The sequence below is a fragment of the Watersipora subatra genome, chromosome 8 (genome assembly GCF_963576615.1).
Source record: "Watersipora subatra chromosome 8, tzWatSuba1.1, whole genome shotgun sequence".
Lineage (NCBI taxonomy): Eukaryota > Metazoa > Bryozoa > Gymnolaemata > Cheilostomatida > Watersiporidae > Watersipora > Watersipora subatra.
This window is the reverse complement of record NC_088715.1, coordinates 9587465-9613923: the sequence shown is the minus strand read 5'-3', so window position 1 is coordinate 9613923 and position 26459 is coordinate 9587465. Positions and strand designations below refer to the sequence as shown.

Here is a 26459-nt window from a genome sequence, read left to right as displayed (position 1 = left end):
ATAGTTTTTCGAAGCCTTCGTATCAGCAAAGTTCTCAGTTGATATTCAAACTGAAAAGTAATTAGTCGATAGAATAAGCAAGTCGCATCTTTGAAAAGATTATATTTGAATATAGCTGAAATCAACTACGCTCTTAAAATACATGCATATTCAAAATTATCTAGTCATTGTTGGTATCAATTGGCAAACATAAATTTATTGGCTACTTTTGATTAGTTAATTCAAGTACAAAACAAATGGAGTTTTTAATAGACAAAAAATATGTACGCAAAAGAAAGTCAATTTCCTTTAAATCAATTAGCCCGCTGATTCGGATAAGGGGTTAATAGAGTCACTTTTACACCTGGTTGGCAGTTTGTAGTGTGGACTATGCTATTATCCTGTGCTAGTGAAGAGCATAAACTTTTTTGAGTAGCTCTCACTATGTTGTGTATGCAGGTTAGTAGTGGCAATCAGTCTCCTATTGTAAGTCCATCTGAGTATATCCAAAGCACAAGTGATCTGTAGATGCTTGACTCCTTTTGTCTTCGCATACCATGTTGCGCATCTCATGTTCCTGCTGCCTTTCAGATGGTTTGAGTTTCTCCACATCTGGATACTTTAATAGTAACGAAAGATTAAACTTCTGTTATCTTTTGATAACTTATTTTAATGTTGCTTGAAAGTTATATGATAGTCAGCAAAAATGGCAGCAACAAAAATCACAAAATTTTCACCAGATAACAACTGAACACTCCCAACCAAACATCTTGTCTGTTTTATATATTTTACATTCTCACATCATAAAAATTTATTCATAAAACTACAGACGAGCCCTGTTAGTACCACTAATATATTCTGACCACACTGCCTGATTTGTTTTAAAAGAATTGAAATAAAGGGAATAGAAAATTATATAATGCTAATATATATTTTTGTTATTAACACCCGTTTTTAACAAAATATTATGTAATATTACAAAACTGTTGTAAAAGTGTAGCTTCTTTTGAACGTTTGGTAAAAATCTAAAATAAGTTAAACTTTTACAAAAGTTTTAGTAAAAATTTAATTTTTAAACGAAGCTGATCGCATAAGGTATCCAGAGAAATAATATAAAAAAAAATTTCTCATTGCTCTATTAAAGCCAGAACCCCTTCAACGATAAATACATTTAAAAAAAGTGCAGTTAAAGATAAGTTGTTAACCATGTTAAACATACATTACGTGTCCAGTAAAAATAAAATACAAGTATGACAGGCCTGTAAACTCTTATTATTAAAAGCATCTTATCCTATTGGTTCTTCATTTAGTAGTTATATGAGAAACTGGGTTGATGAGCAAGTAGAACTGACATACATCTGTCAGTGTTTGTTATATTGATAATGTGACTAGCTGGAAACAAGTCATGTATTCAAATAACAATAATATTCTTATCTGTTGCTTTCATATTCTCAAATGTATTTTGTCCAATAGTACAACGGAATACGATTGAACTGTTGTTTGTCTCAAGTAATAATTTTCTATTTGGGTAGAATCATAGAATGATATCGTATCAATTCTTTTTTAACGTTATGTTTTCATTTGCTCCATAGAGAAAATGTAACATATGCCTAATAGTTTATGAAGATATATACTCAAATGAGTTGTAAGAAAGAAGGGCTCGACCTTCCTTTCACTAGCGTTTACTTATATACTGTCTAGTACTACGTAGTTCTTTAGCATGCTCTACTTATCATAACTGCCTTGACTAACTGTAACAGCCGGGAGCTCAGACATCAGTGTAGTCTGAGCATCATGTATCCCATCATTCAACACCAATTATTTTTTATTTTACTTGTTTCACGCCTGATTCATTGTGAGTTGAATCATTATGCCTGGTTTCCATATAGGTACCTACGTTGCAGAGCACCGGCAACAGCACCGCAGGCAATTAGCGGTAATATAAGAACCTATGCACCGGTTATTGCCGAAGACCGCCAGTAGTTGCCAGCGGCAACGCAATAGTTTAGCGCTGTTCAAAACTCGTGACAGGCCACAGGCAAAACTTTCTCGAAATGCACTGTACAGGTGAAAGTGGCCATTCTAGAATCGGCATGGCGAGCGAAAATTTTACTTGGTTACGCGATTATGGTTAGCAATGCAGCTTATATGTGAACAGATGCCGCCGAGCCTAGCATCACAAACGTTTTGCTGCACAAGTTACGGGTGGAGTCTCGCAATCGATATGGAAACCAGGCTTCAGCTGAGTGACTGAGTTCAAGGCCAGCAAAATACTTTGGCTTGACGATTCCTTTTGGAAGGGTATTTGCAGCCAGACATAATACAAAATTTGTGTAATAAATAATGTAATTTGCTAGTTGTTCCCTAATGCTGTTTGCTAGGGTATAAAATTCCACTCAAAGTTTGAAAGTGTATCTAACTTTGTGATTGGTTCAAACCAAGCGTCTTAACAGACTTTGTTAGAGTTTGCCCCTGAAAGTTTCAGCCATGATGCTGTACTTCTATATATGTAGTAAAATGAATCTCAGACATGTGTATTTTATTTCTAGATTATAATGGCTGAAGTTGTAGCGGATGTTGAGTGTGAATTTTGCTGTCGCAAAAGTGACACGATTATCAACCCCAAAGTACTATCATGCAGTCATGTTCACTGTATGACCTGTTTGACCACCTACTATGAGAGCAAACACCTGCTGCTGTGTGGAAACACTGGATGCGGGTGAGTCTTACTATTTGCTGGTTAAACTTAGATTATATAATAGTGCACATAGCCAGGGCTGTGATGCATTAAAACTGCATTGCACCATTGCAACGCAGTATACAGTGACTTCGCAATTAATTACACCATTTTAATGCCCAGCTGAAGCTTTTTGCTACTGGAACTGCATTCTTACTGCAATTTCTTCCTGAGATCCACTCCAGATTTATTCCCATGACGCTCATGAAAGTGAATCTAGCAATTCATGTGCACTGCACATGAACACTCTTCAAAATCTGAAACTGCACATGTACTGCAGCTTTGCTTTAGTAGGGGTTTGATACTATGGATCAGCTTACACTGCTGACTTTCCAAATGTTTATACTGCACTGTACAAAATTGTCCTCTGCTGGGTTTAGTAAGTTAAAGAAATTGCTCTATAACTCCCATACCATTTCATGTATTTCATGCAGCATGTATAGTCTGTGTAAGCAGGCATGTCATGTTTCAGCAGAATCTGAATAGTTAATAACATTTCAGAGGGACAAAAACTATGTATCAAAATTTCGTGCAAGTTTATATTTAAGTTAGAAATATATTGTTCAGTTTAAAGACAACCTTAATATTCCTGTATGATATAATCTGTATGTTTGTCTCAAATGGTATTTAAGAAGAACAGAGACCAGACTCTTAATCCAATGATGTAGTCATGTCTACATTTTAGCTATTCCAGCTATTCCAGCTTTAGTTTTGATAATAAAACCTCCCCACTCTGCCCTTTACATGTGCAGATTCATAGATTGATCTACTACCAACATACAGGCTTAGAAAAAAGACTCGCCTATCATAGAATGACTCATATAATGCATCATCTAGCACTGTATGGCCCATGTAGCAAATAGTTTATCATTTATGACTAATTCTTTGCAGCCAAGTGTTTGAGATGCCACCAGCCAATCTACCATCTTATGACTTGGGTACAGACAAGACACTCTGTGATGTTTGTCTAAAGAAGAGCTCAGCAAGACAGAAAGCTATCAGTTATTGTACTTACTGTTGTAAGAAGTTCTGCCCTGCCCATTTGAAGGTACTAGTGTGTCTTTTTTAAATCTGTAAGATCATCATTTAAATAGGTCGTCATCTCTGGTTCTGTATGAAGTTGCTCGTGTAAATTATTAATAAAAATTGATCTGATGTTGGTAATCAAACTCTTTATAGAATGATCCAATTACAAAAAGGTACAATGTGAAGGTACTATAAAACTGCAATAAAAACTTGCTTTCTCATCAGGAAAAAATGTTTCGCTTATTTATATTATAGGCTGGACTTTTTTCCCAAACCAATACTGTTTCTTAGTGCTGGATAATGATTCGAGTGCATTCGGTTTTTCGATAGTTGTTCTCTCTCGGTTCATCGATTCAGAAGGAGATGACAACTGCGTATGAACCGAATTTTACATCACGATTCGATTCAGTGTTTGCGCATGCCCACGCAGCAGTTTCCTAAGCAGTTTTTCGTTAGAGCATCGATCGGTCAGCAAATGAGTTTAGAGTTTTTTTATCTAAATTGTAGCAATAGTCTTGACTCTTGCCAAATAAACTCATGTGATGTTTTGTAGTTAAGAAACTTATATTTGTAATATCTTATTATGGTATTAATGTTCATTGATTGTATTTGTCCTGAGTATATTGTATTTTTTATAATTATATTTATTCAATTGTTCTTAAATTACGTAATCAATTTGATGTTGATTCATTAAATTTTAAAGAAGATAAAATTTTTCAAATTGGGTTGGTTAATTAATATAATTAAAATTTTCACCATTACTTAAACATTTTTTGCAAATATTAATTATTAGTTTACTATTTATTAATAATTATGCCGATATGCCAATATGAGTAAACCAAAGTAACAATGGAATATTAGGTTTCTTTCAGTTTTCAGGAGAAAACAACTCTAAAATTGAATGCATAGTGCAGGTAGACATCGTACAGCTCTACTGTTTCTTACAAAACTTAGAATGTGGATGTGCTGTAATATTTAATACTTGGTAATTTCAACTATGGTGACTCCGGTTTATTGTGGGTTTTACGGCCGTTTAAGGTTCCTCATTTTAATAACAATGATAATTGTGTCATGATCGCAGAAACTATTGTCAAGTCGGGATTATAAGATTTGGAGTTATCTATACTAGCAGAAGGAGAAAATTCTCACAGTTATTTTGTGAAACAAATCTTGATTCTAGCTTAATTACAACAAATATTATGGTCAATAAACTGAATGCATGTTTACCATCAGTGCTAAAACATAGTTCCAAAAATACTGGTGGTAAAGTTGGAGAAACGACAACCAATGCACAATTATTTTTACATTTCAAAGCATCATAGCAACCAATATCATCAAGTTGTGATATTCATCTAGATTTCCGTATTCATATCTAAAACATTACGCTGAGTTTAAAAATCTAAACAGATTTTAGCTGGTTGTCGTAGAAATAGCTGTATATCTATAAGAAAATGTATTTCTTAACTTTGCAGATTTTAAAAACGGCTTGGCAGTACCGTGATTTTGGGCACAGCCGTAGTATGATCAAAAAAAGCTTAAAAAAATAATAACAGGAGCATTTTGCGCATCATCAGTCATTATATACTTTGATCTTGTAAATGCGAATGACTATTCTTATAATTAGATCTTATATTAATCTTATAAAATCGAATAATTATCCTTATAATTAAATATGGTAATAATCTTTTAGTAATCGTTAGGAAAATATAATTTTCATTCCTTTTACTCACTGCTTTTGACATCAGTTGGAATACCAAAGTACTCGTTATAAGTGTCCAAATTGTCAGGATTATCTTCAAAATTGGCAAAAAAAGAAACGATTACCTTTATCGGACGCCATTTTCCGGTACTTCATGTTTAGCATAGCAACGGTTTTAATGTTTTACCCGGGGGTTAGGTACTTTTATTATCTAAACTGACTTCAGATTTAAAAAGATCACTCTTCGATTAGTCCAGTTGCACGTGCTACAAAAATCATTACCAATATTATGAATTCAGTTAGTGTAACTTTAAAGTCGCTTAACTCAACTACAGGATTTGTGACTTAACCTTGGTTTTTGTGATTGCGACCCAATTTGCCTATGGAAGCTGTAATTGGTTTATTGTTTTGAAATGATAACTTACTAAACCAGTATGGCGTACAGCAAGACAACATACATGTACTTTAGTCTAAGTAACTAGGCTAAATCTTTAGGCTAAATAACTAGCAGTTGAGTGCTGTCATTCATATTAAGAATGGTCTGTGTCCCTAATTACTTTTGTTAAAGCCAACCTGATATGATTATGCTCTAAACTCTCTTTATCATTGTTTTATATGTTTTTTTACCGATAACATGTTTTGAAATGTTCTGAAATTAAAAATATAAGATATTAGTCAAAAGTCACAGTATTGCGCTGCTTTTATATTTCAGTCCCATGATGAAATGCTGGATGAAAATAACAAGATAACAATACTTGAGTACTTGACTCAACAACAAAAAGATAAAGTCAGCAGCTGCCCAAAGCATAAAGACCAACAATATATTCTTGGATGTGGAATCTGCTATGTGCTCAGCTGTCTTAAGTGTGTTCCTAACTTGCCAACCTGTGACAGTCGTACGTGGGGTTATTGTAGGTGTGTGTGTAGGTCTTCAAACATGTTAGATTGGTTAAAGACAATATATTAGTTTTAGTGTGATGTCTCATAACATCTATTGACTCATGATGATATTATCAGCTAGACTTTTGTCAGTGTAACATGTTCAAGTTGTATCAATGTATATGCTTTTGAGTCGAGCGTGAGTATTTTGTATTTTTCATTTTGTTTGCAATTAATACAAGTAATGCATCAATAGCTGCCTAAATGTTTCTACTAATCACCACAGTCATTATTTGTAATGAGTGATTGTTTTAGGTAAAGTTATTTTTTTTATTTAGGTTCTACTCATTCTCTGCTTCCATTAGAGGACCTGGCTTCAGCCCTTCTTACAGGTACGATATCCGCTGAGAGTTCAGATAGAGATGAGCAGTTTGAAGTGCTGTTCAAGCAAATATCTAAGATGGTCTCTGAATACGACAATCAGACCAAAGATTTGCTAAATATGATTTATCAGAAGAGAGATGAGCAGGTGGGGAATTAGCTCAGTCTAAGTTTGTGTTTAATTATTTTCTGCACCTTTTTATTTGCATTTTCAACTCAATAATATTTGTTTCTTATGTTATACATCAATAATAGAATAGTCATAGATCTATAATTATTAGTAATTACGAGCTGGTTCAATACAGAAGTTTCATTATGAACTTTTCTCCATTTCAAGAGAAGAACAGCTAGCTAAAGTATGGTTGTCTCACATCATACATCTAAAACATTTCCTTTTATGGCGTATGCTGACCTTGAACTTTAATGTTGGAAAATTTGAAATCTAACTAAAGATTTTGAAATTTGGAGACGATCTCCCAACTCACGTCTTTAGTACTTTCAAAGAGAAAAAAACCTAGACTTAACTTTGTCATCAAGTGACCGTACAGTAACTGTAGCACTATTGGTTTGTTTCAACAAATTTGGGCAAAACAAGCAGTACTTGTTTGTATCATGCGATTTTTTTCATTTCTTTCAGTTTAACTTAGCTCATGGTCCATAGCTATGGTAATTGTACGATGATGTAATTGAATGCACGTCTACATACAATTGAAAATTACATTCATTTTTAAAGAAAGCATGGTCTATTCGCCAAATTAAAAACAACCAAAACTTTATGTTCTGTCTAAAATAAAATAAAGCAAAAACTTTATTTTTTTTACTTTTTTTTCTATACCCAAAAGTGCAATGACTGCCTGACTATCTGTTTAATGTCTGCCTAACTCTCTGTTTAATGTCTGCCTCTCTGTTTAATGTCTGCCCAACTCTCTGTTTAATGTCTGCCTAACTCTTTGTTTAATGTCTGCCTAACTCTATGTTTAATGTCTGCCTAACTCTCTGTTTAATGTCTGCCTAACTCTCTGTTTAATGTCTGCCTAACTCTCTGTTTAATGTCTGCCTAACTCTCTGTTTAATGTCTGTCTAACTCTCTGTTTAATGTCTGCCTAACTCTCTGTTTAACGTCTGCCTAACTCTCTGTTTAATGTCTGTCTAACTCTCTGTTTAATGTCTGCCTAACTCTCTGTTTAATGTCTGCCTAACTCTCTGTTTAATGTCTGCCTAACTCTCTGTTTAATGTTTGCCTAACTCTCTGTTTAATGTCTGCCTAACTCTTTGTTTAATGTCTGCCTAACTCTCTGTTTAATGTCTGCCTAACTCTCCGTTTAACGCCTGTCTAACTCTATGTTTAATGTCTGCCTAACTCTCTGTTTAATGTCTGCCTAACTCTCTGTTTAATGTCTGCCTAACTCTCTGTTTAATGTCTGCCTGACTCTCTCTTTAATGTCTGCCCTGACTCTCTGTTTAATGTGTGCCTGACTCTCTGTTTATTGTCTGCCTAACTCTCTGTTTAATGTCTGCCTAACTCTCTGTTTAATGTCTGCCTAACTCTCTGTTTAATGTCTGCCTAACTCTCTGTTTAATGTCTGCCTGACTCTCTCTTTAATGTCTGCCCTGACTCTCTGTTTAATGTTTGCCTGACTCTCTGTTTAATGTCTGCCTAACTCTCTGTTTAATGTCTGCCTAACTCTCTGTTTAACGTCTGCCTAACTCTCTGTTTAATGTCTGTCTAACTCTCTGTTTAATGTCTGCCTAACTCTCTGTTTAATGTCTGTCTCTCTGTTTAATGTCTGCCTAACTCTCTGTTTAATGTCTGCCTAACTCTCTGTTTAACGTCTGCCTAACTCTCTGTTTAATGTCTGTCTAACTCTCTGTTTAATGTCTGCCTAACTCTCTGTTTAATGTCTGCCTAACTCTCTGTTTAATGTCTGCCTAACTCTCTGTTTAATGTCTGCCTAACTCTCTGTTTAATGTCTGTCTAACTCTCTTTTTAATGTCTGCCTTACTCTCCGTTTAATGTCTGCCTGACTCTTTTTAATGTCTGCCTAACTCTCTGTTTAATGTCTGTCTAACTCTCTGTTTAATGTCTGCCTGACTGTCTGTTTAATGTCTGTCTAACTCTCTGTTTAATGTTAGATTAAAATATAGTCTGTGACAAGACTAAAACTCATGCCTGTGACAATCAGTATAGCACATCAACACTCTGACATCCGCACCAATCAATCATCTTAAAGCTCTTCTGAAAGATTGTACCTATTCCCTGAACCTTATTAACATACGATCTCACACAGTAAATTAAATCTTAAGTATATCTATAGAAATAACTAGGTAGTTTATCTCTATATTTTGGCTGACAGTAATTATAGCATCACAACTATATATTCAATTGCGATGCTATAGTTACCACTGTGCATACGGTTGGTATTATCAAGGTGACCATAACAATAATGCGTCATAATTATATATTCAATTGTGATGCTATAGTTACCACTGTGTATACGGTTGGTTTTATCAAGGTGACCATAACAATAATGCATCATAATTATTGAGCAGATTATTATGAAAATTATGCTTATGCTTATCGCTGGATCAATCAGTTTTTTGTTTTACCGTTTTGAATGTCGTGTCAATGTTGAATGGTTTTTCGAACTTTTACTTTTTTCCATGGAAGCGCGATTTGTTTAGCTTTTAGCACAAAGCAACGCCTCTCAGATAATCGTTTAATATTGTAAATCATCAACCGATATTTTGTGGATGATACCTAAAGCTTACTAGTGTTAATGTCCTTTGTTTAACGTTACAAGGTGACAGCTTTATAAACGTCTACCGAAAGCGACATAAATGTCGTTTTCCCACGCAACTGGTAAACAGAATTTTGGTCGTTTCACCAGCCGAAGGGTTTAAACTGTAAACTGTCTGAGCAAAAAACATAGAGTAGGTAGAAAGCAAAATGATGTGTTTTATTTGGATTAAAACTAGCTCAATGTACCTGTGAACTGCCTGAGCAGAAAGTGAAATTTTAATTTTATATATCTAGAGAGACATTCAAAACAGCTAGGTTTATTTTTTTGTTTTGTTTTAGAGTTGACCATAACCGTAGATAAACTCACTGAAGGAGCAGTATGATGAAATAGAGAAGGAGGTGCTCGAGAACAGGCAGAAGTCTAAAGTACAGATTACTGACTTTCTGGAGGATGTGGTCCTTGATAAATGGAGGAGTCTCAGAAATCACAGAGATATGTTGGAGACAAAAATCAAACATTCTCCCCCAGTATGTAAAATTTGAATATCTAAAATAGTACTATAATAGTGGAGGTTGAATTCAAACAAAGCCTGGAATTGTATTTTGCCAATGGCTCGTCAGAATTTTGGGGAAATATATGTTCGCTTTTTTTACAGCTGAAGTGTATATTGCTTATTTTTTGCCTTCATTTTTGGTGGAGCGATTAAAGTTACTGCATCCAAAAGGTTTATACCTTTTGGATGCAGTAACTCTGCTAGTTTACCAAAAACTTCTCAATGATCTCCTAAAAATATGCATTGAATAACTGAGAAATATCTCTACCAGTTGATATTTGTTGCTTACACTTAACCTGCAATGATTTTAAACCTTTCACAGCCACCCTTGTACAGATTTAGCTATCGGCCTAGTGCCAGCCATTTCACCAAAAAATTGCCGATATTGCTTCAGGATATGTGTACAATATTCTTTTCATTTCGAACTCTATCTAGAACATTTTTGTAACATATTTTATTTTGCCAACATTTTAACTAACACTGTTATGCAAAGAATTCAATGTATCTATACTTTGTGCAATGATAAATTGCTATGGTAAACGATCGCTCTGAAGCTAAGACGATCCTCCACAATGTTACTTACTCTTACAAAACTATTACTTTCACCACTATCAGAGTCTCTGCTGGTACTTTAATTATCTGTATAATAACAAAAATCTTAATTTGAGTTGGCTATAGCCTCACCAACGTAAGTAATTACCCGTTTTCTCACCCACATGGTACTTAGCAAAACTTACACAAAAATTGTTCAATTTTAGGTTAGTAGTTCTCAAACAAACGTTTTAAATTGCTTCAGTATTTTAGGCTAATTTTATACATGTAGATGTATCTTCAAACAATTTTTTCAATATCATAAAAGTCCTAAAGACTGTGGGTTATGTTGTCAACGACTAATAAAATGAAGTAACTACACAATTGCGGGAAAAGTCGCAAAAATGTGTCTACAGCAGTCGACCATAGAAAATGCATAAATGCGTCTACAGCATCGAAAGGGTTAAAGCCTGTGTTCTGCTTTGCATTTTGTTAGAGCTTTCTAATTTTATTTCTTTCTTTTTGAAGACAAATTTTTACTTTGTATCAATATTTACTAATATTGCATAGTTTCACTGCACTTATTGATACGTTTGCTACAGTTTGCAACCAAAACTAACCTTCCATGTGCAATATATTAGGGGTTACGACCGTCGATCAACTGTTTGATGGGATTAATGTAATGCTGCTATCAAATAATAGGCTATAAATCTGCTAGTTTTTAAGTTGTATAATGATAAACCATCATATCTGTTATGCAAGTGCCAAGTATTATTGGTACTTTGCCAACAAACATTATGCTTTTTAGCTAAAGCTTTATACAAGCTAATATTATATAGTACTGTCATTATAGCTATTAATAATGCTTGTAGCTTTTTACAAAGCTTTTCTATGACCAAACATATAAATACTTGGGTTTTCTGTTATCAAATCAGTTGTCTCTGGAGTGTGCAATAAACCATTCCTCTAATTTAATACTCTATTTAATTGCTTCTGTGCAGAAACATAACAGAAGCTAATTGGCGACAAGGATTTCTCTTTTGAACAGTTACAAAGAGTTTTGTTCAGATTTTCAAAATTGCACCACTACAATGACAGAAGTAGCAGACCTGATCAAGCTAATGCAGAAGCAGCAGGAGGAATACAGAGAAGAGTTCAAGCAGCAACAAGAGGAATACAGACGTCAGCAAGATGAAAGAATGGAGGAGAATAAGAAACTGATGGAGCTACTGCTACAAAACCTACAACGGAAACAAGAAACAGCTGCAACCGCTGTTCCAGCCTTCCCAGGTTTTGACCCAACAGCAGAGCTACTAACAGATTACATAGACAGATTCAACACATTCATTGCAGCAAATTCTATTCATCAAGACAAGATTGCTGGCACTTTTCTCACCAACCAACAGCCTACACTCTACAAGCAGCTTAGTAATATGGCAGCTCAGCTTTCAACACCCAAGCAGATCAACGACCTCGACATGGATGAAATACTGGAATTTCTCAAAGACCAGTATGACCCTAAGCGCTTCATTGTTAGAGAGCGTTACAAGTATTGGAGTGACATGCAGAGGAAACCTGGAGAAACTATTCAAGAGTTAGCTGCCAGAATTCGTCAAGATGCAACTACATGTGCCTTCATAGACATTACAGATCCATTAGATGAGGCTCTCAAAACAAGATTTATCTGCTCTGTAAACAATGAAGCAGTTCTCAAATCTCTCTTCAAGGTCAAGGATAATGAACTCAACTTCAACAAAGCTATACAGGTAGCACAGGAAACAGAAGAAGCAGCTAAAGTTGCCAAAGAGACAGTTTATGGAAACTCGTCTAAAGTCAACAAGGTTGCTCAACAGAAATCAAGATACAAACCAATCCAGAAAAACAACTCTACACCTGACAAGCAGAAGGAAGGAAAGCTATGCTACAGATGTGACCGAACTAACCATACAGCGGATGACTGCAGATTCAAAGCAGCCACCTGCAACTTTTGTTCTAAACAAGGTCACATAGAAAGAGCATGCAAGAAAAAGAAATCATCTGCAGCAGAAAAACCAGTAAAGATGATAGAATGCACATCAACCAAGATGGTGAAACTTGCTGAAAACATCAAACTAGAGGGAGACAACTTCACACTCGAACTGGACACTGGAGCATGTGACAACTTCATTTGTAAATCAATATGGGAGAAGCTAGGAAAGCCAAACCTAAAACCTACTACAGTTAACTACAAATCAGCCTCAGGACATCTCATAGAGACGCTTGGCAGATGTGAGCTAACTGCCCAATTGGATGCACAGAAAGAAGTCAGACTACCATTTGTGATTAGTGCTGTACAAGATCTCAACCTACTAGGAAGAACTGCTATACAGCAACTAGGCATCTCTATTGATGACAAGCTACAACAGAACCCTGTATCAACAATCACAGAGAACCAGCCAGATGGGAGGTTACAAATCAAGTGTAAGGAGATGTGCAAAGAATTTCCAGAAATATTCAAAGACGAGCTAGGATGTCTCAAGAACTTTGAACTAGAGATAAACTTCAAACCTTCAACAAAGCCAGTCTTCTGCCGACCCAGACCAGTTCCTATTGCCTTGACAGAAGAGCTCAACCAAGCATACGAAGCAGGTGTAGCTAAAGGCATATGGGAACCAACTCAATTCAACCAGTATGGAACACCAGTTGTACCTGTACGCAAATCTACAACAGGTCAAGCTGCAGGGAAGATCAGAGTATGTGGAGACTACTCCAAGACTATCAATAATCAGCTAGAAACACATAGGAAACCTATCCCACTACCAGAAGATCTAATCAGAAAACTAGGTGGAGGCTATTGCTACACAAAGATTGATTTAGCAGATGCCTACAATCAAATATTGTTGGCACCAAAAAGTCAACGACGACTAGCACTATCAACACACCGAGGAGTACTACTACAGAAGAGGTTGCCCTTTGGCATAAGCTCAGCACCAGGGTATTTTCAAGAAATCATGGAACAACTGACACAAGACCTCCCAGGAGTAGCAGTATACCTAGATGATATACTAGTGAGTGGAGCCAATGCAGAGAGCCATCTACAAAACTTACGTCGACTTCTTCAAAGATTAGAAGAAAGAGGGCTCAGATGTAGAAAAGACAAGTGCTGTTTTGCTCAACCTACAGTAGAGTATCTGGGACACAAACTCACTTCAAAGGGAATCACTAAAGGAAAGAAGGCAGATGCAGTACAACAGATGCCAGTCCCAACAGACTTAACTCAGCTAAGATCTTTCTTAGGAGCTACACAATTCTACAGCAAGTTCATACCCAATCTGTCACAACTCACAGGACCATTGCACAAACTGACACGCAAAGGAGAGACCTGGAAGTGGGGCACTGAACAAGAAAAGAGCTTCAACAAACTGAAAGATATGCTATCAACTGATAGTGTCTTAGCACACTTCAACCCAGATCTTGACATTGGAATCTCATGTGATGCTTCAGAAAATGGACTGGGAGCTGTACTATTTCATCGTTATCCTGATGGAAGTGAGAGACCAATAGCCAATGTTTCAAAAACACTGACCCGCACACAGAGGAAATATGGACAAATACAAAAAGAAGCTCTCTCAATCATATTTGCTCTAAAGAAGTATCACCAGTACCTGTATGGTCGACGGTTTATCTTGGTAACTGACCACAGACCTCTTCTCACACTTCTAGGACCTACCAAAGGAGTTCCAGCTCTAGCAGCCAACAGACTAGCAAGATGGGCACTGGTACTAAATCAGTATGACTACACCATAGAATACAGATCTACCCAGCATCATCAAAATGCAGATGTCCTCTCAAGACTGCCAGTTGGACCTGATAAAGAGTTTGATGCAAGAGAAGATGAGGATGATGTTGATACAGTATGCACTATTCACACTATTGGACAACAGCTCAACTCTACAGACTACAATGTTCTAGCAAAGGAGACAAAGAAAGACCCAACACTAGCCACAGTAATGCGCTACACAGCAGAAGGATGGCCTGGTAACAAAGAGATGAAGGAGACTCAGCTGTCACTCTTCCACAAGATCTCAGATTCACTTTCTATCACTGAAGGTTGTCTTCTATATGGCAACAGAGTAGTCATTCCTGTCAAGTTACAACAGGAAGTATTAAAGATCCTTCACCTTGGACACTTTGGAATGGAAAGAATGAAGAAGCTAGCTCGAACTGCTGTCTATTGGCCTCGCATTGACTCTGATATAGAGGAGACAAGCCGACAGCGCACTGTCTGTGCTGAACACCAGAAGCTTCCACAGAAGTGTTCTATACATCACTGGATGCTACCTGAGAAGCCATGGAGTCGTCTTCACTTAGATCATGCAGTGAACTTCATGGGCAGCCAATGGCTAGTGATGATAGATGCCTACTCAAAGTATCCATGCATATACAGGACGTCATCTATTTTTACCAGAGCTACCACAGACATCTTAGAGGAGATATTCGCACACTTTGGATACCCTCACACCATAGTCACTGACAATGCTACCAGCTTCACCTCAGGAGAGTTTCAGCAGTGGTGTCAAGAGAGAAGCATTGTTCACCTCACTGGAGCACCCTACCATCCAGCTACAAATGGCGCAGCTGAAAGACTAGTACAATCCTTCAAACAAGCCATGGAGAAATCGTCACTCTCACCTAAATCTACACTACAACAGTTCCTGATGCACTATAGAAGGACACCACTTCCTACAGGATACTCTCCCAGTCAGCTGCTGAATGGAAGACAGATGAGATGCAAGATTGACACCCTATTGCCATCACCCGCACACATAGCACAGTTTCATCAATCCAGAGAAGTCAACCGATTGGCAGAAAAGACAGTTAGCAAGATACACAGCTACAATCTTGGAGCACCATGCTATGCCTTGTATCATGGACCTAGACGCAACAGACAACCTAGATGGGTTCCAGCCATTGTTACTAAGATATATGGAACTCATAGTCTCAATGTCAAAGTGGTACCAAAGGGACCTACTTGGAGAAGACATGTTGAACAACTCAGACCAAGATACTCAACAGAAGAAGATCAAGACCCTGGAGATAAACCTGATATAACAGAGGAGACAAAACTGCAACTACCAGCCCCTACAACTGTAACAGAGCAACCTCCGTCTAGAAGAAGACCACGCAACCCTCGTCTACCTGATGGAGATGAGTATAGCAGAGACAAACCCCGAAGGTCTAAGAGAACCAGAAAGAACCTTTAGCTTAGTGAGGAGGTGTTATGCAAGTGCCAAGTATTATTGGTACTTTGCCAACAAACATTATGCTTTTTAGCTAAAGCTTTATACAAGCTAATATTATATAGTACTGTCATTATAGCTATTAATAATGCTTGTAGCTTTTTACAAAGCTTTTCTATGACCAAACATATAAATACTTGGGTTTTCTGTTATCAAATCAGTTGTCTCTGGAATGTGCAATAAACCATTTCTCTAATTTAATACTCTATTTAATTGCTTCTGTGCAGAAACATAACAATATCCTACAAATATATAATCATGAACCAGTGACATACACAAAGCATAATACAGTCATACTTCGACTTACGAGCTTAATGCGTTCCGAGACTGAGCTCGTATGCTAATTTACTCGCATGTTGGTGCAATTTGTTTGTATATTGAACAATTAAATATATATTGATTAGTTTCCATACTCTAAAAAATGCAAATAAAACACGCAAAACAAGATATTGTGACAGAAAGAACATGTTGGTTGTTGTCCTAACTTACCATAATCTTTTAAAAAGCAACAAATAAAAAATAATGCAAGGAAATGTAATTAATTAAAATGTAAAATTAAATACATACAATAGCAGCTAACGTTAGTATTTGCCAGAGAGGGAGATATCCTGGAGAGTTATATAGAGAGTTGTTTTTCATTACAACAGTTGACTTTGATAAATTTGGATTTTATCAGTTTTAAAAGACAAACTTAGAAGCAAACCTAAAAGCAAACTTTCATTTTTAACTTAACATAATTAAAATCTCTTCAGCGTTCATAGTTAGCAGTTTCTCGCTGGTTAGCTAATTTTTGTTTGTCTCGCTTTCACGACTAGCCTGCCGTTTTAAGATAAACCTATCTGAGGACGTCGGCCTTTGTCGCCCTTTCAACATGTTGCGATTAGGATGAACACAGGTGTCGTCACAAACGGTTAATGTATGACCACTAGCCAACTTGTCCGAATGTTTATAGTTTGATAGATAGCGCCGGCCTTTCACATAGCATCGTTCAGTTACGCTGTCACCGGCCAATTGTTTATCTTTTATGCAATGCCTGAGCAGTCTCTGCGCCGTTTAGAAACTATGGTTAGTCCATTTGCGAACTAAATAAATGCCCTGAATGTAATCCTTCTGTTTGATAATTGTGGATGTATTTCTGTCATATTGCTGAGCTAGCTCAATCACACATGCACATTTCGCATATTTTTCCATAATTTTCCGTTTAATATCAATTGTTATCATTTGCTTTTTCTTTGTATTTCATTTTTCATTTCACTGGCAAACCTTTGGTCTACGCACAGTACTTTTAATTCACATAATTCAGCACTGAAAATCGCGCAAAAAACACGGTACAAAAAGTATAACCTGAGCAGTTGAAAAATACAGAGTGATGCTGTTCTCATAAAACACCTCCGCCATACTGTACTTGGCAACTGACTCACGTGCTTGTATCTCAAACATGACTCGTATGTTAGTGCTAGAACTTGCTTAAAAGCTGGCTCGTATCTCAAGTTTCTCGAACGTTGGAGCACTCATAAGTTTAAGTATTACTGTAATATTACAAACAGAAAATAAAATTAATGTTTGTAAAACAAAAATTATTGCATAGTTTGCTCAGATCGCTGTGTTCTGATTTTTGCTTTCGATAGAATGAACGTTTCCTGGTTGTCCAATGCCTTCCACAATATCTTCTAACCTCAACTTTTCTTTTGCACTGCTGAACTAGTTGGTATTATAGCGTTCAAATATGTTTTTTTGGCAAAACTTTTAGACGCGGCTATTAGCACAAATGCAACACGTAAATGTTTCACTCGCCAAACATAACTTTTAACCTAAATTTTTCGTTCATCTACCATCAAAAATTTAAACCGTTTTTATATACATGCAATTCAAGGTATCAAAACTGTGTTAAACAAGGAATTGTATACCTGAGACAGTCATTAGTTATTTTCATTGGGTGCCTTTCAAAGTTAAAAAAAGTTCCAAAAGCTCTGACGTTGGACAACAAGAGATTTGATTGTTATGGAAAAAACGATTTATTTTTAACTAGCTGGGCTACCCGGGGTTGCCTGAGTAATAAAAATGTCTTTTTTTTCAAAAATTGATATGTATTTGACATATAACAACATTTGCCATTCTACCTTTTAAACTACATATCATGAGAAAAGTGTTTTGGGTAACTGAAATAAATTAGAAGAGATAAAAAATAGCTGTAAAGGCTTTTAAACTTTGTCAAACAACTTTTAAACTTATGTTTCCTCATATCATCAAGAAAATTTTTTGTGCAGGTCAAATAAATTAGGAAAAATAAAACAGCTATAAAAAGGTTTCAGTGTAAATGCAATACAATTAGCAAAAAATGGCTAATTCAAGTTGCTTTTGCTATGATTTCAATAAAAGATCATTTAGTTATGCAGTGAGTGATACAATTAATTTGAGCTGAGTAAACAAAATAAAAATCCTGAATATGTAGAAAAAATTTTCATAATTCTTGCATAGAAGTGTGTGTATACAAAAAGGCTACTGTTCCACTAGAAGCTATCCACCAAAACTTTGATTACAGAAACACTGCAACTATTTGGAGACTTTTCCCATAGGGACAATTTAATGGTCCGTCCAAAAAGAATCGGCCCTGACCTCAGATATAGTAATTGAACCTACACTGCTTCATACACTACTCGCCGCATCGTAACACGTTGCCACATTGGTGACATAATCGGTGTGCGCTTGAGCCATAGCCGGAATTCATACAGACAGACGATATACAACAGCATATTTTGAATAACATATATATCAATAGATATTTCTCAAGGTTCGTCTATTTTCTGTGGTCCTTCGGTACGTCCAGCTATGGCTATTAGAATATCTGTAGCCGGACCACGCGTAAGCAACATAATAGCGTATAGTCATGAAAGCCTAGTCTTAGCAAGCTTACAGAAATTTTCCATTGGCAAAGGACTGCCACTTGTGGGAGAGTTGGCTGCCAGCAGGTGGCAGGCAACTCTCACTACTTCTCATCATTTATAAGTTGATTTTAATACCATCTTCCATTGGCAACAACAAGCTAATAGCAGGTGGTAGGCAACTCTCATCACTTCCTATTGTTTATAAGCTGACTTTCAATACCCGTGCAACGCCGGGACGCACAGGTAGTCTCTATTAGTGCTGGGCACGAGTACTTTTTGCCCAACAGGTTTTTTGAGTATCAGGTTTGTTGATACGGATTTTACGTTTTAATTTTCTAAACATTAGACATGTCTTAAAGTTTACAAAGCAATTATATTTTTAGTCAATTTATCTATTTTTTTTACTAATTTATCTACTGAAACTTGTACTCGAAACTTTAACAGACAGGTTGTTAAAAATTCAAGAGTGCACGGCGTCATAGACCGAGTTTTTGTTCACTTTACTCAATGGATCCGTTTACCAAAACTTGAACTCGCCAGTCAGAACCCGAACCCACCAAATCGAATTGCTCAAACTTTCTATTACCCGATACTCGTGAGAAGACAAACCCACTAGTTTATATATATAAATTATCTTATATATAAATATATAAATACGATTTTGTGGGCACTTTTTTAATCATCACTTGATTTTATGAGTTCATAAAGATCGGACTGGCGGTTAACTCTTCCACTACGGCAAGTCAATGTATCGGCTAGCGCAGTAACATAAATAGAGACCGTAAGCTGGTGTATCGGCTTATCAATAGGGTTTCACTTTTCTTCTCATTATGAAATGTACACATTAACTAGGCTAATCAAATTCTGTTTCCAACGAAACAACCTTGCTGCCACTCACGGGCAATTATTAGAAAAAATTTGGCTCAACAACTCCATTTCTAATTATTTTTCAAAACAGCAAAACCAGATCGCTGTTCTCATGGTATTAAGAAACACAACGCGTTTGTTAAAAGCTACGAAAAATTACGAGAGTAGGATATACTAAACAATTTTATACTTATCTTGTAGAAAGTTCTTTTATGAATAAGATGCTTTTTACAGTAAAACAATATCTGTGTATTTATTCTCGAGATGTTGCTTAAATACAAAAGGTATACTACATCATTTTTTTCAAAAATCTGTTTAAATTAATTTGGGCAGAATAATTAATCGGTCAGAATTTAATGTGGTAGCAAAAGAGTTAAACTGGCGCTAAAGTGGAGGTGGGGTTCAAACAGAGGGTGGTGCTCTACTTTTCAACTCTTCTCTCATAGTGGCCATTAAATAGAGGAGACATTCAAATAGAGGTGACTTTCAAATATATGTTTTATTGCATAGATATTTTATTGAATAAACACTTGGTCTGTTGGGTTATTTGATGGGTTTTATAGAAAGTAAAGTGCTGGTAGAGTCCTTTATAATATCATTTTTATGTTTGTACCAAAAGGTACAAATATCGTTCATCAAAACTTTGAATACAATGAGCTTCTGCTGCAACAGTAACCTCTTTTATACACACACTTCTATGAACTCCCTTTTGTATTTTTTTTCTTATTTCATTTAATTTGCACAAAAACTTTTATCTGATAGAAAGTTTAAAAGTTAGAATTTTATATGTTGTACGTGTTAAATAAAAATATGGTTTTGACACATATAATCTCTGTTATCATATACATCGTTTACATTTTTTGGTATTTGGTAAATAGGTCATCATCTCAGAAGCCATGGTTAATTCGATTGTCTGAGACTCAGAGTTATCTACACTAGAAAAAGGAGGAAATTCTTAGAGTTATTTTGCAAAAGGAGTTTTGCTGCTAGCTCCAAAACAGCAGATTTTATGGTCAATAAACTGAATGCATTATTACCATTAGTGCGAAAACATAGTTATGAAGAAAACTGGTGTTAAAATTTAAGAAACGAAACCAATGGACAATTTTGTTCACAATCCAAAACGTCATAGCAACCAATATCAAGATGTTATGAGATTTATTTAGATTTTTGTATTTATATAATAATATCAGACCTGTCAACTTGGTGCTACGCAAATGTGAGAGAAATTAGCCTCTATAGCCTCGCACTAGCTGAAAAGTTTTTAAATAGAGACCTAAGCAGGTAAACATTGTATTTCAGCTCTAAAATTATGCTTAAGTGAACTACAAAAATATAAAAACAAATCATCGGCGACTTTTACGAACTTAATGTTCTACAATTTTATTCTGCAAAAAACATTGTATCATATCCGAGATGATGAACATAACAGAAACATAAAACTCTCAAAAGTTTTCTGTAAATAAATTTGGTAATTAGACGGAGATGCTACATCATCTCTATGTACATTTGGGTCTGCATTGATTTGAGATGAGGTAGCTGCTGCTCCTTGATGTTTCAAGTTGTAGGTTTTGGCAGACTTTTAACACTTTTGAGTAGGTCAGCTTTCAACTCTGTTTCAAAGCAGCAGGTACAATGACAGGACGATACATCCTAACTACCCTTAGTGCTTGATGCAATGAAGGGCCATTATTTGGTTCATTCCGGTTAAAAGTTTGATGCGTACTTGAGTTTTTTGGACATGACTGAATGGTGGATCGTATCTCGCGACATCGAAACAAGAGAATTTCAAACCTGTGGGAACAGCCCACTCAAATGGCTATACATATGAACTTTTACTTGGACCTAGGTGGCTCGTAAGCCTACGAAAAACAAATGTTCCGAAATATTCGAGTGCCTGGTTCAAAGGCCATAAAATTACCAAACGGTAATTCTATGCACAAAGTCATAAAAAGTGTTTTTGGCGATGCAGCGAGTCTTTTGTTATCATTAGATTACACACATCGTGTTAACGCTATAGCGACTGATAGATAAATGGATAGATACAAAACATAAATCCGGGAGTATACCGCGTGATTTTATTCTTGCGGGAAGGTAATTTAACTTCCGGCAGGGTCCTGCAAAATCTGGGAGAATTGACAGCCCTGATTTATATACAAAAAATATTCTTGAATTAAAAATTTTAAACAGATTTTATCTAGCTGTCATAGAAATAGCTGTATATTTATCAGAAAATGTATTACTTATTAATAATTTTTCAGGTGTTTAAAATGGCTTGGCAGTATCACGATTTCGGGCACAGTCATAGTATCACCAAAGGTTTTTTTGAAAGATGATAACAGTCACATTTGCACACCATTGGACACCATATACTTCGATCTGGTAGAATCGAATAATTATTCTTATAATTAAATATTATAATATTCTAATCATTGTCATTCAAAAATATCATCGTCATTCCCGTTACGTTCACTGCTTCCGACATCAGGAATACCAAAGTACTCATTAAAAGTGTCCAAAATGTTAGAGTTATCTTGAAAACCGGCAAAAAAAATCGATTATAGTTCTATCGAACACCATTTTTCAGTGCTTCCTGTTTAGCGAAGCAACGGTTTCAAGTTATTTTTTCAAGGTTTGGACACTTCCATTGGCTGAACTGACTTCAGATTCAGAAATTTCACTCTTCGATTGGTCTAGAGGCACATGTTGCGAAAATCGTTACCGATTTTATAAATTCAGTTAGTGAGGCTTCAAAATCGGATAACCCGAATTCGTGATTTGCGACTTAACCGTGGTTTCTGAGATTGTGACGCATATACACACTTTTAATAGGCTACAGAAAGTTATAATATAATACCATTGGACATATTTATATGTGTAAATCATCAATAAAATCAGTTCAGTTATGTGAAATCAAAAGGAAGTGGATAAGTTTTCTGAATAAACAGTTTAGCCTTTTTTTAACATGCACGAATGCTAATTGTCTTTAAACCTAAACATTGTGTTCTTTGCTATAAACCACATTTCTAGCTTTCTCACAATAGCTTATACACATGCTTTTAGTCTATGTCAAGGTTATTACAGTTTTTAATACATTGGACATGTAGGATGACATTGTGAGAGGATTCAAGGAGCTGAAGGAACAGATGGACAAATTTATTGTGGAGGAGTTGCCTAAACTGGAGTTGGGAGGACAACTCGAACTAAGGCAAACAGGTATATTGAAATAATCAAAATAAATGATAAAAGTTATAGTATATACTAAGACTTCTACCATATTATTTATGTTAGAAGTTGACTTGCAACAAAATTCACATTACAGTAATTTGGTATCAAAAGGTTCACCATGTCTTACTCTGTTGTGTTGTAAGTGCCAAATATGTGGAAATGTGATTACAAGCTCCTAAAAGCTCAAAAACGAAAAGCCGCCGTAGATTGGAATCTCTTTATTTCGATGACATAACCACGAATTTTGGTTATCTTCTTGTCATGTATGTCCTCACGTGAATTGAAAGGCCAATACAAAGCTCAATATAAAACTTATCGTAGTACTAGTTTATGACAAACACTTCGGGTTACACTAAAGACCCCGTATCAAATATAGATGCTCGCTTACTTTACAGTTTTGTATCAGCATTATTCAATTATCAAGTCGTAATCTGATCATGTGACCCAACAATTCGCAAACAATTTTTGCAGCACTTTTCGATTATCACAGGTGACCAACAGGCTCGTCATGATTATCAGACAATGATATGTACTCCTTCGAGCTAAGGTTAAAAAGTTTAACGATTTTTTATAGTATATTTATTTTTTAGTATATTTGTGAAAATATTTCGACGAATAAGGTTGCAAAAAAGTGTAAACAGAAACCATCTCTCACAACTACATCACATTTAAGCCGTTTTAGAAAGGGAATCCAAACTACGGCGGTGGCTGCGATTTTCTGTTCGTTTTTGAGCTTTTAAAAGCTTGTAATCGCCTTTCCACATATTTGGCACCTACAACACAACAGAGTAAGACATGGTGACTATTTTCATATCAAATAACGGTAATGTGAATTTTGTTGCAAGTCAATCTTTAAAGATAAGTCTAGAGTTAAATTGTTATGTTTACAAGTGAAGAAGCGATCTTTAGTAATTGCTCTGAAGGTGCGCTGTGTTGAAAGACATGTTAGCTATACAAGCTCAACGTGACAAGTCAAATTATGCAGTAAACGGTGCTGGCATTAAAATAGGACAAGGGATGAGTCAACTATAACTACTAGAAAAAAATCAGTAAGTAGCCTATTTGCATACTAATTAATTAAATAGAAATTACGATAAAAAAGATGATATTTTTTCTCCCATCTTTCAATAATCAACAAATCTTTACAATTTATGCCATATTTGTTTGGATATTAACAGAAATGGAAAACACAATGAAGATGCAGGGATATGCACACTCTACTCTCTGGCTATGATATTACGTAAAGATAAATTGTTACAGTATCTTTGGTCGCAGAGCTAGGTTAAAATTGTACAGTCTCATATACATGCAAGCTATAATTTCAGGCTAAGATAGACATAATAGACACACTGTTAAAATATTTGTACGCTGAGCTAGTAAATTTTAGCATGTCTCTACATGCATGATCTGCTCTCAGGCTAAAATATCATAGAAGCACTGTTACAGTATCTTTATTTAAACAACCCTCATATTTATCTCTTCAAAACATTTGCAACCTCTAAATTTTAGTCAGTTGATAAAAGACTTTATTTTTATGTAAGAATATGTATTTTTATTCTTACTGTTTTCATATTACAAAATTTAATATGTTAAACTTTCTGATGTCTCTGGTAGATGATTTGAGCCAATGAGTAATTAAGTCTTAATTATTTGAATTAAATGAGTAATTAAGTAATCTGTCTTCACTCTTTTCTAGGATGTTGTACTGCGCTGTCTGCATACAAATATTTTATTACTCCTTGTAAGCATGTCATTATGTTATTATATTATTAATGTTTCAGGTGAAAAGCGTGATATTGAATTGAAGATTGTTTCAGCTGGTGACATAGTAGTTAACAGTAACCAGCGCTCTGTAGTTCCTCAACCACCACAACTTCCTTTATCCATTCTTCCTCCAAAGTCTCTAACTCTACTCAAATCCATAGAACTACCATCAGGGCCTGTATCAGTATGTCTGCATGAAGGAGTTACATATGTAGGATTGCATAATGGTACAGTCAGTAGAATTAATAGCAACTACAAGCTGCGTGACTCATTCATTTCTACTTCTGGTATTGTTGAGTCCATCAGCCTCCATGAGAACAGACTATACATATTGTCTCGTAGCAAACCTCGCACAGTAAGTGTCTATGATCTGTCAGGAGGAGTGATCACAACCTGGCAGCACCCTTATCATGGCAGCTATTGTAGCATGCTGAGTGTAGCAGCGGGTAATGTAGTGGTTGCTGATCCTCCTAACAAGAGACTAACTATTTATTCTCTCACTGGTAAGACTCTGCGTAACATCAGCTGCCCCCTTTTGAGTAATAATCAGGTCTCGATATGCGCTGGGCATGGAGATGATGTCATCATAGCTGACTTTGAGACACAGAAAGTCTTCAGATTTAACATCACCACTGGGAATGTCGTGTGGACTTTCACCCATCCTAATCCTCCACAAGGTCTGGTGTGCTATGGAGACTACATACTGGTAGCTGCATACAGCAGCAATATCATCTACACACTCAGCTATGCTACAGGTAAGTTGTATGTATGAGGTGCTGTTAGTAACATTTATTGAGAGTGTCATGTTAGCTTAGGAAGCATTTCATTATTTAGCAAAAGTTTCTGCATGAATTGTTCTGTTATAAAAAATGTTTTCAAATCCTGGTATAAGTATCTTTAAACCCCTCATAACTTTATGTATGATTTTTAAAATTAAATTACAATATGTTATCGTAGTCAAATTGAGTAAAAGATCATTGAAATTTCCTTTCGTTGTTTTTCAATGTTGAATTGGTGAAATGTAATTTACTGTTTATAACTAGCTCTAAAGCAATACAATAAATTATATATTTGATATATAATTTCCTATATATAATTTAGCATGATTAAAAAGCTCACTAACCTAGTAAGACAATACAAAGTGGTTATTAAGTTGTTCTGTCAGGATCAGTTCTCCTTGGAATGATGAGTATACTACACTGAAGTCATGATTATTGTATTTAATATTTATATTAACATATTAACAGACAGAGTCTAGTATTGACTGGTACATCATCCTGTTCCTTGTAATGATAAGTGATGTTACTTATAGGTTTGAACAAGCGAACACAAAACTGTGACAACTTTCTTCTAGTAAACTTGGCAACCGTCCAAATGAAAGTCTTATCAATTTTTTTATCAAGCAGAGTGGCCATGGCTCAGGTACCAGCTTTAGGTTTTTGCCTAAAGGTCACGGTCAATCCTTGACTTACACCTTAATGTAAATTTTTAACATATATGTAGTGATGAAAGTTAACCACTAGCAATAAAAACTTGTTCAATATATCAGCATTGCATTGGTCTTATTCTTATTTTTCATTTATTTTTATAGATGCTCTTGGCTAAAGTTTCACTTGAAGCCTTTCCTTTTATTTTTATATATAATTACCAGATGTTTGATTCCTTTAATTTTTATATATAATTACCAAATGTATTCATCAATAAAATTTTGATTGTGTATTAAATTAATGAAATTCCAGTAAATTCTAATGAGAGTATGCACATCATCTTATGGCATTTTTGGCAAACAAAAGAGTCTTGGAAAGCATTAAAACAATTATACAAATGAATTATGCAGTAACATCTATACTGGTCATGTAAAAGGTGTGCCAGGGATGATAGCTACAGTAAATGACTCAGTCATACCCGAT

General features: G+C 35.5%; 1 protein-coding gene across 1 annotated transcript; it reads left to right on the top strand.

Moving 5' to 3' along the window:
- Nucleotides 1-2534: 2534 nt before the first annotated feature.
- Nucleotides 2535-26016, top strand: LOC137402277 (uncharacterized). Its single transcript, XM_068088772.1, has 8 exons — nucleotides 2535-2698; nucleotides 3608-3764; nucleotides 6154-6337; nucleotides 6659-6849; nucleotides 9799-9969; nucleotides 22665-22773; nucleotides 24567-25304; nucleotides 25862-26016. The coding sequence occupies exons 1-8, from the start codon at nucleotides 2535-2537 to the stop codon at nucleotides 26014-26016; spliced, it is 1869 nt and encodes a 622-aa protein (XP_067944873.1).
- The last annotated feature ends 443 nt before the right edge of the window (nucleotides 26017-26459 follow it).

Coding starts and splice junctions, on each gene's coding strand:
- LOC137402277 (XM_068088772.1), top strand. CDS start 2,535: ATGGCTGAAGTTGTAGCGGATGTTGAGTGTGAATTTTGCTGTCGCAAA. Junction 3,765..6,153: donor TCTGCCCTGCCCATTTGAAG/GTACTAGTGTGT, acceptor TTTATATTTCAG/TCCCATGATGAAATGCTGGA. Junction 9,970..22,664: donor AAATCAAACATTCTCCCCCA/GTATGTAAAATT, acceptor TTGGACATGTAG/GATGACATTGTGAGAGGATT.